Source organism: Calidris pugnax, unplaced genomic scaffold (assembly GCF_001431845.1).
Source record: "Calidris pugnax isolate Ruff unplaced genomic scaffold, ASM143184v1 scaffold396, whole genome shotgun sequence".
NCBI classification, from domain to species: Eukaryota; Metazoa; Chordata; class Aves; order Charadriiformes; family Scolopacidae; genus Calidris; species Calidris pugnax.
Genome location: NW_015091219.1, coordinates 258,463 through 274,260, shown reverse-complemented (window position 1 = coordinate 274,260; position 15,798 = coordinate 258,463). Strand labels below are relative to the sequence as shown.

General features: G+C 39.4%; 1 protein-coding gene across 1 annotated transcript in view; it reads right to left on the bottom strand.

Moving 5' to 3' along the window:
• ARFGEF3 (ARFGEF family member 3) overlaps positions 1-15,798 on the bottom strand; it is a 111,634-nt gene that overhangs the window by 75,292 nt on the left and 20,544 nt on the right. Inside the window, 2 exon segments of the mRNA XM_014959819.1 lie at positions 14,627-14,758; positions 15,491-15,572. Coding sequence (XP_014815305.1) covers positions 14,627-14,758; positions 15,491-15,572 — 214 coding nt within the window.

Sequence of the window (15,798 nt, the reverse complement as noted above, 5' to 3'; positions counted from 1 at the left end):
ATCAGTCCTTCATAAAGAGAAGGTGAGTAATGTGGATAAATAATAGAGGTAATGAGAAAAATACATGCTACTCTTCCTGTACATGCTACGTTTCCAAGAAAATCATTATGTAACGGCAATTTTACATTTATCTATATATGCTATCTTGCCTTGATTCCCAATCAGTCCTTCATAAAGAGAAGGTGAGTAATGTGGATAAATAATAGAGGTAACGAGAAAAACACATGCTACTCTTCCTGTACATGCTACGTCTTACTTCTAGTCCTGGACTATAATCTCTTTTTCAGATATTCAGCATTGACATTTAGAGCAAAGCAAAGTTTCTGACACAAGTTTCTTCTTCATAGTTTCCCTTTTTTGTGAAATGGGCAAAATGGATTTTCTTATCTCAAAAGTGTGACACGGTCTACCTTAGTATTGCGAGGAGGGATACAAGCCACAGAGCGCTTGAATTTGCTGGAGAAGGCAATCTGTTTCTAATTATGAACAATTAGGAGTGCTGTACTTTGTATTTCTTGATGTGGACTCTGCAGATTTCTCCGCTACATCTGCTGGCACACGGACAAGTGCCAGTGATGAGGAATACAGCTGAAAAGTAAACAGTCAATTATAAAAACCCTCAAGCTCATTTGGTTAATAACTACATAAATTATAAGGGCTGTTATTTCCATCTGCTGCTCAGTCCATACCTACAAAGTTTAAAACTTCAAAACCCAACCATTTTGCTTGGCACTAAATGAATTCTAAGCTACTGGCCAGTTGTTGGGTCTCACCTTTCCAGCTGTTAACTACCCTGAAATTTTATTGACATTTCTAATAGCTGTGAGAGCTCAGCAGCTGGCTTAAAAAAAAAAAAAAAAAAAAAAAAACCCTGACCAAGGCACAAGATTGCTCTCAGCCACGATTTCCATCAGCGCCGCGGCAGGGCTCGGTTGCAGTCCTGGCGATGCTCCAGACACTCAACTGGCCTGTCTTCCCCTTTCCATGGCACAAACAGGAGGCCAGCAGGCTGCTCTTTGACATTACTGGATGAAAAACAGGATTAAAACCAAACACAAACGTAATCATTCAGATCCACTGAAAACCCTTGAGTCTCCAGACAGTATATCCCGTAGGCTGCTTAACCACCCCTTAAATTATTAAATTAAAAACTACCCTTTAAATGAAAAATTAAAGAAGAAAAGAAAGGTTGTCTCATGCAATTATTTTGATTTTTATTTTAAAGAAGGAACTAACATGACTGTAGAGATAGTTTAAAAGTCACACAACCTCCTGGATGCTTTAATTGGCTTCCATTATCTTGCAAATGCCTGGATGGAATCCCATTTCCATAAAAGGCTTAACCATAATGAAAGTATTAATTTTAATTACTGTTGAAGCTCTGACTGTCATGGAAAAAGAAATACAATTCCTACTCCCTGGCCTCCCAGGATACTAACTGTAGTATGAGAGTGCATGTGTGGACAGTTTTCACAGTAACTAGAAACAAAAAAAATCCCAAACCAAACCAAGAAAAGTGCTTCTGATGGTACAATGAAGGTAAATTGACACAAAATGTACAAGATTTGGACTAATTCAATTGATCAATTGGAACTAACATGACTGTAGAGATAGTTTAAAAGTCATACAACCTCCTGGATGCTTTAATTGGCTTCCATTATCTTGCAAACGCCTGGATGGAATCCCATTTCCATAAAAGGCTTAACCATAATGAAAGTATTAATTTTAATTACTGTTGAAGCTCTGACTGTCATGGAAAAAGAAATACAATTCCTACTCCCTGGCCTCCCAGGATACTAACTGTAGTATGAGAGTGCATGTGTGGACAGTTTTCACAGTAAATAGAAACAAAAAAAATCCCAAACCAAACCAAGAAAAGTGCTTCTGATGATACAATGAAGGTAAATTGACAAAAAATATACAAGATTTGGACTAATTAAATTGATGTTACAATGTCTATCCCATATTTTAAGAGAGGTCTCTAAAAGACAGAAAAAGTGAATATTTTTAATTTCTAAGACTACTAAATGTTGCTAGTCAAGTTCCCCGAGTGCTTAGCATGAATTCGTAGTAAAAGGCAATTCTCACATTGAAGAGCTTCTGGTGGACTCACCTCAAATAAAGGTGTGTAAGAAAGCAAGGAGTATCCCCTTGATGGAGAAAGAGGGAAAAGGTACAAAACTTAAAAGCAACTGTAATTTGTCATCACCTGTGGATGCTTCAGCACTTCACTGCATTTTGGTGCCAAGTCCAACATCCACATGCTACTGCTATTCTTTTTCTGTTCCAGCACCCAAAGTCCCATTGACAAAATCCTCTGAACATTGGGGTTTCTCCTAGTTGGGATGCACGTAGCAACTTTAGAGAGCTGAATGTTGCAGCCACCTCTAATCCCTACGTAAGATTCATAAAGGGAGTCTTTCCTGAATTATTTTACTTGCAGGTTGTAAACTTGGATGTAATGTGTGCTCAGATGATTCTCAAATCCTGTCCCCCAGAAGGAAAAACCCAGCCAGAAGACAGGGCAGGACGAGCCTCTTATCTCATTCACTAATTTGACATTTAAAGCAGTCAGCCAGCATTTCTGCAAAATAGTTTGGCCAGGAGGTGTCCTCCTGTTCAGCAGAATAATTTGTAACCTGTAAAAAAAAAAAAAAAAAAAAAAAAAGAATGCATTCTGTATTTAGGGAAAAACTGTGATTTGTACCTCCGTGCACTGCTGTGTAAAACACAGGTGTAGCACAAAGTTCATAAACCTGTCACCTCCCACTGACAAAGCTCTTCTTATCGTGCTAAGACTAATCTTATTCAGTGGTTTCTGTGTCCTGATTTTCCCTACTTGTAAAACCTTGTTTGCTACATGGGGCTTTCTGCTCTCTTGTACCATTTGGGCGCTGTACTGGTTGTTAATACCTAACACCTTCCACAGCTCAGACACTGGAAGCCATGTACCATATGGGGAAGAACACATGGGCTTAGGGATTGCTATAAGCCCTTGTTCTTTGAAATCTCTTCTCCTTCTCTCTCCTTTTTCTTTTTTCATTTTTATTTCCTACCTTTATAGAGCTGAACCATGAAAAGTCAGCAATTATATATCTTTTTTTTTTCTGTCAGAAGTGCCAATAACCTGCTTGCACCAGATGAATTATAGAGAAGTCAGACATCAAGTGCAGTAAGGAAGGGATGATCAAAACCCTGCTATGAATTTCAGGGAGATTCAACAAAAAAACTGCCAAGTTTTGACAGCTACTCTTTGTGTAAAACGAGATCTAGCAATCTCCTAGCTAGAGACAGGGCATATGATCGGATGTGATCAAGTCACAGAAGCATAAGAAGTTATCAGACAGAGTATTCTTGGCTTGCTCCACTCGCTATGGTCTCCTCTCACAAATCATTCCTGAGATCTGAAAGATGGTCCCTGACCAAGGCACAAGATTGCTCTCAGCCACGATTTCCATCAGCGCCGCGGCAGGGCTCGGTTGCAGTCCTGGCGATGCTCCAGACACTCAACTGGCCTGTCTTCCCCTTTCCATGGCACAAACAGGAGGCCAGCAGGCTGCTCTTTGACATTACTGGATGAAAAACAGGATTAAAACCAAACACAAACGTAATCATTCAGATCCACTGAAAACCCTTGAGTCTCCAGACAGTATATCCCGTAGGCTGCTTAACCACCCCTTAAATTATTAAATTAAAAACTACCCTTTAAATGAAAAATTAAAGAAGAAAAGAAAGGTTGTCTCATGCAATGATTTTGATTTTTATTTTAAAGAAGGAACTAACATGACTGTAGAGATAGTTTAAAAGTCACACAACCTCCTGGATGCTTTAATTGGCTTCCATTATCTTGCAAACGCCTGGATGGAATCCCATTTCCATAAAAGGCTTAACCATAATGAAAGTATTAATTTTAATTACTGCTGAAGCTCTGACTGTCATGGAACAAGAAATACAATTCCTACTCCCTGGCCTCCCAGGATACTAACTGTAGTATGAGAGTGCATGTGTGGACAGTTTTCACAGTAAATAGAAACAAAAAAAATCCCAAACCAAACCAAGAAAAGTGCTTCTGATGGTACAATGAAGGTAAATTGACACAAAATGTACAAGATTTGGACTAATTCAATTGATCAATTCAATGTCTATCCCATATTTTAAGAGAGGTCTCTAAAAGACAGAAAAAGTGAATATTTTTAATTTCTAAGACTACTAAATGTTGCTAGTCAAGTTCCCCGAGTGCTTAGCATGAATTTGTAGTAAAAGGCAATTCTCACATTGAAGAGCTTCTGGTGGACTCACCTCAAATAAAGGTGTGTAAGAAAGCAAGGAGTATCCCCTTGATGGAGAAAGAGGGAAAAGGTACAAAACTTAAAAGCAACTGTAATCTGTCATCACCTGTGGATGCTTCAGCACTTCACAGCATTTTGGTGCCAAGTCCAACATCCACATGCTACTGCTATTCTTTTTCTGTTCCAGCACCCAAAGTCCCATTGACAAAATCCTCTGAACATTGGGGTTTCTCCTAGTTGGGATGCACGTAGCAACTTTAGAGAGCTGAATGTTGCAGCCACCTCTAATCCCTACGTAAGATTCATAAAGGGAGTCTTTCCTGAATTATTTTACTTGCAGGTTGTAAACTTGGATGTAATGTGTGCTCAGATGATTCTCAAATCCTGTCCCCCAGGAGGAAAAACCCAGCCAGAAGACAGGGCAGGACGAGCCTCTTATCTCATTCACTAATTTGACATTTAAAGCAGTCAGCCAGCATTTCTGCAAAATAGTTTGGCCAGGAGGTGTCCTCCTGTTCAGCAGAATAATTTGTAACCTGCTCGTGTCACGTCCCTTGGCTGTGAAGGAAAACAAGGACAAGAGAAAGGAAGAGCCTTATTGAACTCATGTGCATTGTGTCACCATGGATCACTGTACAAACCAGCAGATTTTAATTACGGAGAGAAAGGAGACAGTGTCTTCCATGAATCAGTAAACCCATAGAAACCCCTTGCTATCACCAGCAATTAAGAATACACCAGGGCTTCAAACAAAAGGACCGTATCTGGTACAGAAGAGCCTCACACATTATCCACATTGACAAGCTCCCAGAAGACCATGCCCATTAGTTCACCAGACTAAACCAGAACTACTGCCCAACACTATTTATGGTGGCACGAAACCAAGTGAAACTTCTGCTTAGCTAGGACAGTTGTAGAAAGGAAAGAAGTGATTTAAAGCAATTACTTAATAGATATTTAACAGGTTTTCTTAACAGCTCTGACAGGGGCTTTTATCTTTAGAATTATAACACTTAAAAGCAGGAAAGGTTAAAAAAAAAAAAAAAGGCTGACTAGCCCTGCTAGGATGGCATTTCCCACCTCCCAGGTTACAGGCTATTTAGGTATACTCATTACTTCACAGGTTAGAAGATATATATCCGAGCAAAAAACCCCTGAAAATAGAGAATACAATACAAATACAAATAGAGAATACAAAACTGAAAAATACCAACAAAATATTAAAGAATTAAAATACCCTATTAAACTCTAATACACCCTTTCTCATTAAAGAAAAATGACATTTTTAAATGAGAGATTCAAGTAGTCACGGAATAAAGTGCTCAGAGGGATTGGAACCTCCCCTAAAATAGGAGTGGGTAGAATTATGTATGAGGCAAAGAAACAAAAATGCAGTGAAGAAGGACCATCACCATAAAAAAGTAGGAAAGTAGCAAAACCCCAAAGGAAAGAAAATTATACAAAGGAAATTGTGAGGCATCTTTAAAACAGACACAAATTAAAAAAAACCACATTGATATACTTAATGAGTACACAAAAATAAGTATTTTTAAGGCAATCTTTTTACATACTGATGAACATAAGTAATTCTTTTTTTTTTCCATGCTACAAACTATGCTGGTTCGAAAAGGTCAATAAAAAGACAGTAAAATAGAGGATAAATTATAACAGAAGGGAAAGGCCATGAAAGGAAGGAAATAAATGCTCATGCATTGATAGTTACTAATGCAAACTGCATGCGTGACAGGTATTTTACTATTTCTTGACACATGCTGAACCTTTTTTTTCTGCACCAGATTAGTTTGTTCAGCCACTCAGCAAATTACACCAATTGTCCTAAGTGTTTCTTAGGCAAAGAAAAAAAATATATTAAAGCCCCTGCTTCTCAGCTGCAACACCTTCTCTTTGAACTCAGTTCTCAAATAAAAATGAGGTTACATCATCCACTATCAAAATGGTCAGAAAGGATGTCAACAGGTAAGTGTAAGAAAAACCAGAGCTGTCAAGGAAACAAGCAGCAGTGTATCCCCTGGATAGAAAATACTGACATTTATTCTTGACACCAAGAGAATTTTTTGGACAGGGGAGAGGAAAGACAACTCCCTTGCCCTCTGATACACACAAGGTTCCAACAAAACTACATCAGGGGAACTTTTTGTGTGGCAACGTACTTTACATCTGATTTAAGATTGCTGTTTCAAGTCACTAGATTAATTGGCAAGAAGACAACCCCCAATACAACCTTAGCAGCAGCATCCCACAAGCTGTCCGGCCTGCCAGAAGATCTCCCTGTCTCCTGACCTGAATCCAGGAAAGAGATACTAAAAAGTTCAGATGTTTTTGTGATTGCTACCTCAAGTTACCATCTATTTCTCTCTCATAGCTGGATCATATGTATAGCTGAATGTAAAAGCTATGGCAAGTGACCCTTCCATGCCACCGTTATGTGGCCAACTTGGCCAGCAGAACTTGGCACTGTCACCTCCAGTAAGCAATAATGTCTGGCAGCAAGGAAAAGATTCAATATATGAAAGTTAAAGGTCTTCTATATTTGGTTTTGTGATCACACAATCTCTTTCCAAGTTGCTTTCTTAATGGTTGAGCAACATCCAGGTTCTTGGTATGTGTCTAAGACTAAAGAAAGTCTGTAAGAACTTGCACTTCCACACCAGAAAGATCTTAAAATACACTTCCCAGTGCTAGGGACTTGCTATTTTCCACTTTGGTACTGGAAAACCTGCAGGAATGACCCAATGACTCACTGCTTGCATATGCTGCACAGCACAGAGATAAAACTCCAACACCGCTGAACTTTCTTCATTTCTGCAAAATCCACATTGTCCAAAAAAAGGAATGCCAGTCACAAGCACTCCAAAAAAATAAACACCCCTACACGAACAGCAAAATCTGTGCACTATTAATGCTACTCCTGAGCAAATACTGTAGTACAGCATTTGATCAGAGCGTATCACAGGCAATTTTATTGTCTCTCCTGACAGTCCAGTCACACATCAGGAAACACGGAAAGAAACCTACTGCTGAAATAACCTGGAGGAAGGAACCCTTCTTCCCACCCATCCTTGACTGCAGGAGGAATGACCACAGAAGACAGGAATCCCACCCTCTTACCCTTCCCACTGTTGCCTCAGTTCCAGGGTAGAGCATTCCTCAAATTACTGCTTTTTGTGCCTGAATTCAACCTTTTTGATGATGCCACACCAATTGGGACAGTTCCAGAACAACAGAATGAGCACATTCTCTGTCTGAAAACACCTTCATCACCTCCAGGCTGAAGGAGCACCAAGAAAGGTAAAATTTATGCGTTAGAATTTCTCTAGGCAAGAAACTAAGCCTACTTTTCTTACCCGAAAAATCTTTTAAGTGCTTAGATTTTTTTAAAGCTGCCCAGACCCACTGAGGTTGTTCAGGGCTATAAATTCAAGTACAAGAAAGGTTCTGAGGAAGAGTCACAGATCCTGGAAAGCAGCTGGATTTTTGAGATGCTGCATTCATCACTGACTGGTTTAGGCAGCTGCCATCCAGTATCTGTTTGGCCATATCCAGGCCATTCCTGTTCTCAATCTTTTGTACCCATTAAGGAGAAAGCTCAGGTATTTAATTCAAGACTGCAGTTTCTGCTATGAGGGCCAGGCACCTAAGAACCAGGGGAGTTCTTTAATCACAATCTTAATTACAAGTAGTAGGCATTTGCCACAGTTCTAATTAATTTGGGAAAGGACGAGTTTCTCTTGAAACACGCAAGGTAGGTCACGCAATCCACTGGAATTAACCTGGTTACTTATAACTAAGCACACACATAAAATGACTTTAAAAAGTAACCAGAAAAAAAAAACCACAAAAAACTCAATAAGTAAACCCAAGAGAGTCTGGATTTTTAGCTGGCCTACATTACACCAATTTGTCTTATGCAAAGGCCAAGAGGAGGAAGCACTGAGAACTCCAGCTGGCATCCCTGGGCAGGACTGATCTTAGAAATTAATTTTATTTGCACAACATGCAAGTTTTTAGAGACTCCCCTCTTTGGCAGTGCAGGCTGCTAACACATCTCTGGACTACGGACTGGACAAAAATCAGTTATTGCTTATGACAGCTCATATCAAGCACCACCATTACAGGAACAGATTCGGGTGAATCTTTGTTCTACACATTCTCAGCATTTAATTTTTTTTTTCTTATTAATATAAATTTTAAACCAGTTCTGGATTAAGGCATGCCCATAATGTTGAAATTTTACTTTGCTTGAAACATAGTCTTTCTCTGCTCAGAGAGAGACTGGACTGCAATTTATATTGCAAGTGATATTCAAAAATGTTTGCAATAATGCAGTGCAAAAAATACATTAAGGGGAAACAATGATCTGTTATTCCAAGATTAATATATTAACTCAAGTATGTAGATTAACAGCAACTGGGTTGCTGATTCTCATCCCAATAATCACAGAATCACAGAATGACAGTCTCTCTTCTCAATTTCCATTTACCAGTTACATTTTTACTGTTGCACCAATGTAGTCTTATTTTTAATGGGTGGGGAAATCACTCTTTTTACTCCTAGCTAAAACTATTATACATGCCTTCCCTCAGAGGCAGCATAGGGAATAGGGACCTTTAAATCCTCGTCATTTCAGTCCAGCTTCCTCCTCCATTTAATTTTTCAGCTCAAGACAAAGCAGAACAGTTGCAAATGACATTCTATTAAGCATAACCAGGCTGTATGTAGAAAGATACCTTTCATAATAATGAAAAACAATGAAAAGATGTATTTATTTGTGAGAGTTTATTACAGTAACCAGCTCATTTACCAGCATGCGAGGAAAAGGTGAGAATGTAATAATCCACAGAGGGTGGGATTTTACAGTTGTATTCTGTCCACATTTTTGATCAAGCAGTTTAGAACTTCTTTTCAAATACATAATATAATTTGTTGTCTGTCATGGAGGGCTGAAGAAAAAAAAAAAATTAACTAGCCTCTCACCAAACCCTCCACTTCTTGGAAAAAGGAAAAAGTTTGTCTTCCTGTTCAGCAGCGACAAAGTTCCTGCCAAGTTTTCTGAAAAAGTTGACAGTAAGCTTTGCTTGGTTGCTCAAGCACAATCTAGCTTAATCCAATATTTGCATTAGATCAGGACTATCTCCCTGAACCAGTAACAAGGTGGTTATGCAGAACGTAAAGCAGGTCAACTATGATTGTTAAAAACATAAGAACAAAGAAAGAACTGTCTCCAAACTTCTATTACTCCTTGTAGATCTTCAGTAGAGATGTTCTCAAGTGCTGACTAATTTGATACCATAACTGGGGTCCTATCAATTCAAGTAGTTATTATAAAAAAAAAAAAATATGACTAGGAGATGGCTCTTAGTACTCAAAGAACAACTTTGCATCTTGAAGAACAATCACAAACACCCAACCTAAAGATAGTGTTTCAGAGGCAGAGCTATTTGCTCCATTTTGTCTGTCCTTACACAAACTAAGTTTTACCACAGAATTCTCATTTAAATTTCAGTTCTGAAGATATACAAAATGAAAACTGAAATCACAAAAAGAGCTGTCTAGTATTAGTACTGGAGAGTTCCCAAATGCTGTATTAATGGAGCAGCGAAGAGACAAAGAGAAAAGATTGCCTTAACACAGCAGATTTAGCAAGGGTTCATTAAACCTTATTCACAGATTAAAAAGATTTTTGGCTGACTCCTCGCTGAAAGCCTGCAGAAGAAAACCATAAAAATTTTGTTCATCAGCAAGCAGTACACCTAATCCACTAACAAATACAAGTCGGAGCCACTGGGCATAAACTAATCTTTCCTAAATGAAATAGCTGTTCCCCATGGACAATGGGTAAATAATGCGAATTAGAAGAATCTTCTCTCTCTCAAGCCATATTTTTCCACTTTGGAAAAATATTTTTTGGTTCCAGAAAATCCTCAAGCCTATTTCAAGAAATACCAGAAGTAAAGTAGCCACAAATACTGTGTGAAGGCTTCTCAGAGGTAGTAAGAACCAAAAGGTGGATGCTCCACTGACAGAAATGTAATATATATTCATAACATGTCTGGCAGTAACTAGGATAGTGAAAGAACAACCAAACATTTCAAAAGACATCACATCAGAAAAATGAGTTTTATTGAGGTAATTATTCTCGTTCTTGCTTGAAAATTTGTCTCGTTAGTTGTACATTTCTTGTGAAATCTGGGCAGACCGCACTGACGTGCACTGATTACATGACACAGCTTTGTCTGTGACTAAAGAAAACAAAAGGAAGCAGGAGAAAGGGAAAATGATCAATCACACCCTCCCTTTTAAAAATTCCTAGTTTAGGGTCAGTACCCATTACAGTACAGTGTAGCCAGTTTACCTGAAGAGCTCATTTCTGGGTGAGGACTCATCTACTGATCTTCAATTATTCATTAAACTCTTTTTTTTTGCATTGTTATTTAAGAATAATGTTATCACAGTCAGATAGAGGTACTGCATTATTAAGAAGGTTGTCAACTTATAAATGAAAGTCACCGTAACATTAGTGAGATGGTGGAGGGAAAAAAAAAAAAAAAAAAAAGTCCTTGCTGTTTTGGAAAATTTCCACTCTACCCACTTCCTTGTTATTTGGTTTCACCTGTTTTGATGCCACAGTTATGTTCAAAGCTGAATTCCAGTTTTTCCAGGAGCCTTTCCTGGAGGAACCGGATTTTAGGGTCAGGGTTACAGATGAAAAATTACCGAAAAAAATCAAAGGAGGAAGTAAAAATAATATAATCATTGAGGTTGGAATGACCTCAATCCAGAAGCTCAGCTATAGATTAGTTCCCTTTCCCCCTGCTGATCTGACCATATCTGATAGTGCTTTTGTCAATACTATGTGTTCCCTCAAGCAAAGGTCCAACTGCATGAAGCAAAAGTCCTTCAGCCATTTTAAAAACAGATCTGAGGCCAAAATTTAAAAGCATCAAATCAGGAAAGAAATCAGGATTCCCCCCTCCCCCTGTTTTTTCTATCCATCTTCAACTGTATCAATAGAGCGGTGAGTCCCTTTGATGCCTCACTGATAAAACACCAAATTTGATGAGTGATCAATATATCTCTTCCTTCCCAACTCACATAAATATCGTAAAGAAAATACACGAGTAAAAATATTTAGATTATTCTGTTTGAAACTGCAATTAAGCTATTGATGTATTACAAAAGATCAACCACAAGGCACTGTATGATTGTGTGATTTTCCATTCCCCTTCATACAGTCAGCTGAGCACAATAAAAAGACAAACTGATATTACATATTTTAGAGGCCTTTTCAGTGTGATAGCAAAGTATCATGGCAACAGCAACAGTAAATGCTAAAGTGGCATTGTGTCAGATACACTGCTCCCTCTGGTCACACTTTCTGGATTACCTGGTTTCTCAGTATCTTTTAATATGATTTAAAGCACCTAAATAACCTCAGTTTAGTCCCCAGTGTGAAAATACTGGGAAAATACTACTATATCTCTGTCAAGCTGTATGAGAGGTACAGAGAATACACAGACAGCACAGTCATTGAGTTATTCTTAAGAAAAACTAGGCTCAGCATTTAAATAACACACAAGCCTTAATGCAAAATCTAAACACCCCAGAAAGCTTGCTTTACTCTTTGAGAAATAAAAAGCAGTTAGGACATCTGTTTGCTGTAGGTGCCCATTCACATCACAGAGAAATCATGTTTTTTTTCCCCCCTTTCCTCACTGAAAAGGCCACTGCCTTCTTTTGGGCACAAAACTGCTGTGGACATAAGAATTACCCAGTGTTTAGTAATAATACGGGTGTCCCGCAAAAAGATAAACAAGGATTTCACAGTCTCACTTCTACTCTGGAAAATCAGGGGGGCAAATTTCCCTACATAATCTCTCCTGTTTTCTTCCTTTCACTGCCAATTCCAACTTGCTGTCACCTAAATGTGAAAAGCTTTACAGAATGCTCTCCACAGCTAATCAAATCCCTTCACGCTCACATCTGCAACACAGGTGGAGGACAAGAAGCCACTAAAATAAATATTCAAAACATCTGTTTTGGATAATATGTGAAGCGTGAATTTCTGGTGTACACTTATGGGGAACAAACAGGAGATACTCCAGGCAGGATTTAAAAAAAAACGCAAAACAATCCCAAAATATTTAAGAGCTTACCTGCCAACAGTCTACAGTTAAGTCTGTACTCCTGCACCTCTACTTTCACATCTATTTTGCACAACTAGAAGCTTTTGTGGAATCTTTGATGGTTGCATTCTTAATACTTGGGAGACTGATGCAACTGTGCAGCGAGTCCCAAAGGATCAAGCCAGTATGGCTGGTGACCCAGTTTCATGCCAAGATGCTCACACTTAGGAGTGTCTAATATCTGGCAGTGGATAAAGATGTATTTAATCTCCTCCGGATGGAATACCACAGTCTAACGTGCAACCATGTGCTGCCTCGAGGACACATTTTAGCAGATCCAGGGATATAAATGCATTGCTGAGACCAGCTGCTTGAAAAACCCCCCGAAGGCTTCAGCTGTTCAGTCAGACCTACAACATTTTCAAGTCTTGCAATGGCATTTGTAACCTTCAGGTTACAATCTCCACCTGATTTGACTTTTAGGAAAAGCTCTGATTTAATGCCTCTGAGTTTTAACTGCCCTCGTTATAATACGCTTTGGTCCTCTGTTCTCTTGAAATACTTAAATCAAAATAGAACTTTTGCTTTGTTTTCAGGACGTAAAGCTGCAGCCTGATTTTTACCATACATGGATTTCATTGTGCTTTTAGCCAGAAAAGGATTTGTACGTCACAGTTTCAGTTCAGTGGAATGAAGATGATGTTCCCCTCTCTCTTTTGCACTTATACTGGAACTGAACGTGTTGTTAGCTTTTTTTTAAAAAAAAAATTTAAAAAAAAAAGCGTACATAAATAAAATCTTAGGTTTTCCCTTTGGTTTTATGTGGTTTACATGGGCCAAAGCCTGTTCCTATGAAACAGGTAATAGTCCACATAAACACTGCTCTATTTTAAAAAAAATTCTTTGCTGTGAGGGTGGTGAGACACTGGAAGAGGTTGCCCAGAGAAGCTGTGGCTGCCCCATCCCTGGAGGGGGTCAAGGCCAGGCTGGATGGGGCTTGGAGCAACCTGGTCTGGTGGGAGGTGTCCCTGCCCAGGGCAGGGGGTTGGAACTGGATGATCTTTAAGGGCTCTTCCAACCCAAACCATTCTATGATTTTTTCTGCTAGGCTCAACCTGCCTGTTCTGACACTGAGTCCATATTGCTCCACCGTAGACATCTTCAGTGGCAAAGAGTACAGCTAGTGCAGAGTGGTATCATATGGATAACATACATTCATCAGAACAAGGATGTCACATGTAAGAAAGAAATAAAATACCTAATCTATGCACTTAGAAGTAAAGAACAGTCAAGTAAGTAGATCCAAACATATCAATCAGTACTAGATATAGAGGACCATGCAAAAAGGGCCACCAGGTTTGCTCCAGTGACCAGGCTAGCACAACAAACGCTGTGCTACTAAGTTTGCACCCAAACACCTGAGAACTACGCATCACTGTATTGCTTTACACAAATAATAAAGGTATTAGAAGTCACTTTTTTATGGCAGTATCAGAGAGTTGTTCAACCAACCCGATGACAGGGCAAGGAAATTTGGCAGCATCTCCCCTCCAAAGCAGCACCTCCTGGCAGTTGAGCTTCCAAACACACACAGGAGAATCACAGAATCATCTAGGCTGGAAGAGACCCTCGGGATGCTAAATTTCTAGAATGCTAAAGCACTTCTAGAATGCTAAATTCTAGAAATGGAAGTTTTCACAGAGTATACAACCATTACTTTCCCTTATGCACTAGTTCAGGGACATTCTGGCATGTAAAGAAATCATGCTTCATCATTAACATTTTACGAAGAGAACATACAGCAAACAAACTGGAAAGCAGCTGCACACAACCAATTCAGAATTACATACCTGCACAGCCCACCTCAGGAGCTCTAAAGCTCAACAGAAACAAACTTCCAAATCTACAAGTCATTTATGTGTGAACTCCCAGAGAGTGAATTGATTGTCCTGTTTCAGTTTGCTAAAACTGGGACTGTCAGTGCACTGACTCTCGCTGTAACGATCTCCTGTTTAACCCAGGGAAACACAAACCAAGTAGAAATGCAAACAACTGATACCTGCCTGCAGGAAGGAGGGAATCAAATACTATCCAAAGGAGAAGATTTCCAAGGCAACAGCTAATTTGTTTGCTAAGCCCAGCAGTCAGTCATGCAGCCTGTGTTGCAAGCACTGACGTGTGTGAAACACTAACCTTCATCACTTCAACCTGCAGGTCTTCGTTGAGCGAAGGAGTCACTTTGACGGCATTCAGCATCTGATTAAGCAACTGCTTCTCATCTGAGTCTGTTTCCACGGATACAAACCTCTCATCAGAGAGCAGCTTCTGCAGAGAGAAAATGGCCATGGACAACATTGAGACAAAACTCCCTCTGCCCATTTCTGCTGCAAACCACTGCACCTAAACCTATTAATGTTTGCTGCTACTGTGACTAGGTTTTCTACGCACCAAATTCAAATTGATCCAATAATATAAAATACCAAAGTACAGCAAGACTGGGAGGTTTGTGCCATGATGAGCAGACAGTTGGCATCTTTTGAATCAGCTGCCATTCCGGTATCATCTTTCCCAACCCCATTTCTCCAGCATCCAGAAGAAAGCAGACATCAGGAATTGATTCAAGAGACCACAAACCACTCCAAGTAACGCCCTCAGCAAAACCCCTCAAAATGTTTTAGAAGCAGGAGAGCTTTTTATACTGTCAAACCCAAGTCTTTTTGTTGCTTGTGCTGTTTTCTTTCACAACTTCATAAACTTCCAAGTTGGATGCTATTCCTACTGTTTTCAGGGTACAAAGAGAATCACAGAATGCCCACACATGGAGATTGCAGTTCCTGGATCCTTTATTAACCTCTAATCTTTCAAGCACTGCAAGCTTGTACAGAATCACCAGCCTTCACTTGCATCCTAACTTCCGAACACTGTTACAGAAACTTCAACATTATTGTTAGGTCTACCTGAGGATAGACAGTTTTTCTGTAGTATTTTTCAAGAGAAAAGCCTAGATTTCCTAAACACCAACATGCCTACTAACACACTCTCACTCTAAATCCATACCTGCATCCCTGCTAAAGCCTGTTGGGCCAGCTTCACGCTCTTCGATTCCAGAGCCAGTTGGAGAGGAAGGAGACAAAACCCCCTGAAAAGTGCCCACACATGGAGATTGCAGTTCCTGGATCCTTTATTAACCTCTAATCTTTCAAGCACTGCAAGCTTGTACAGAATCACCAGCCTTCACTTGCATCCTAACTTCCGAACACTGTTACAGAAACTTCAACATTATTGTTAGGTCTACCTGAGGATAGACAGTTTTTCTGTAGTATTTTTCAAGAGAAAAGCCTAGATTTCCTAAACACCAACATCCC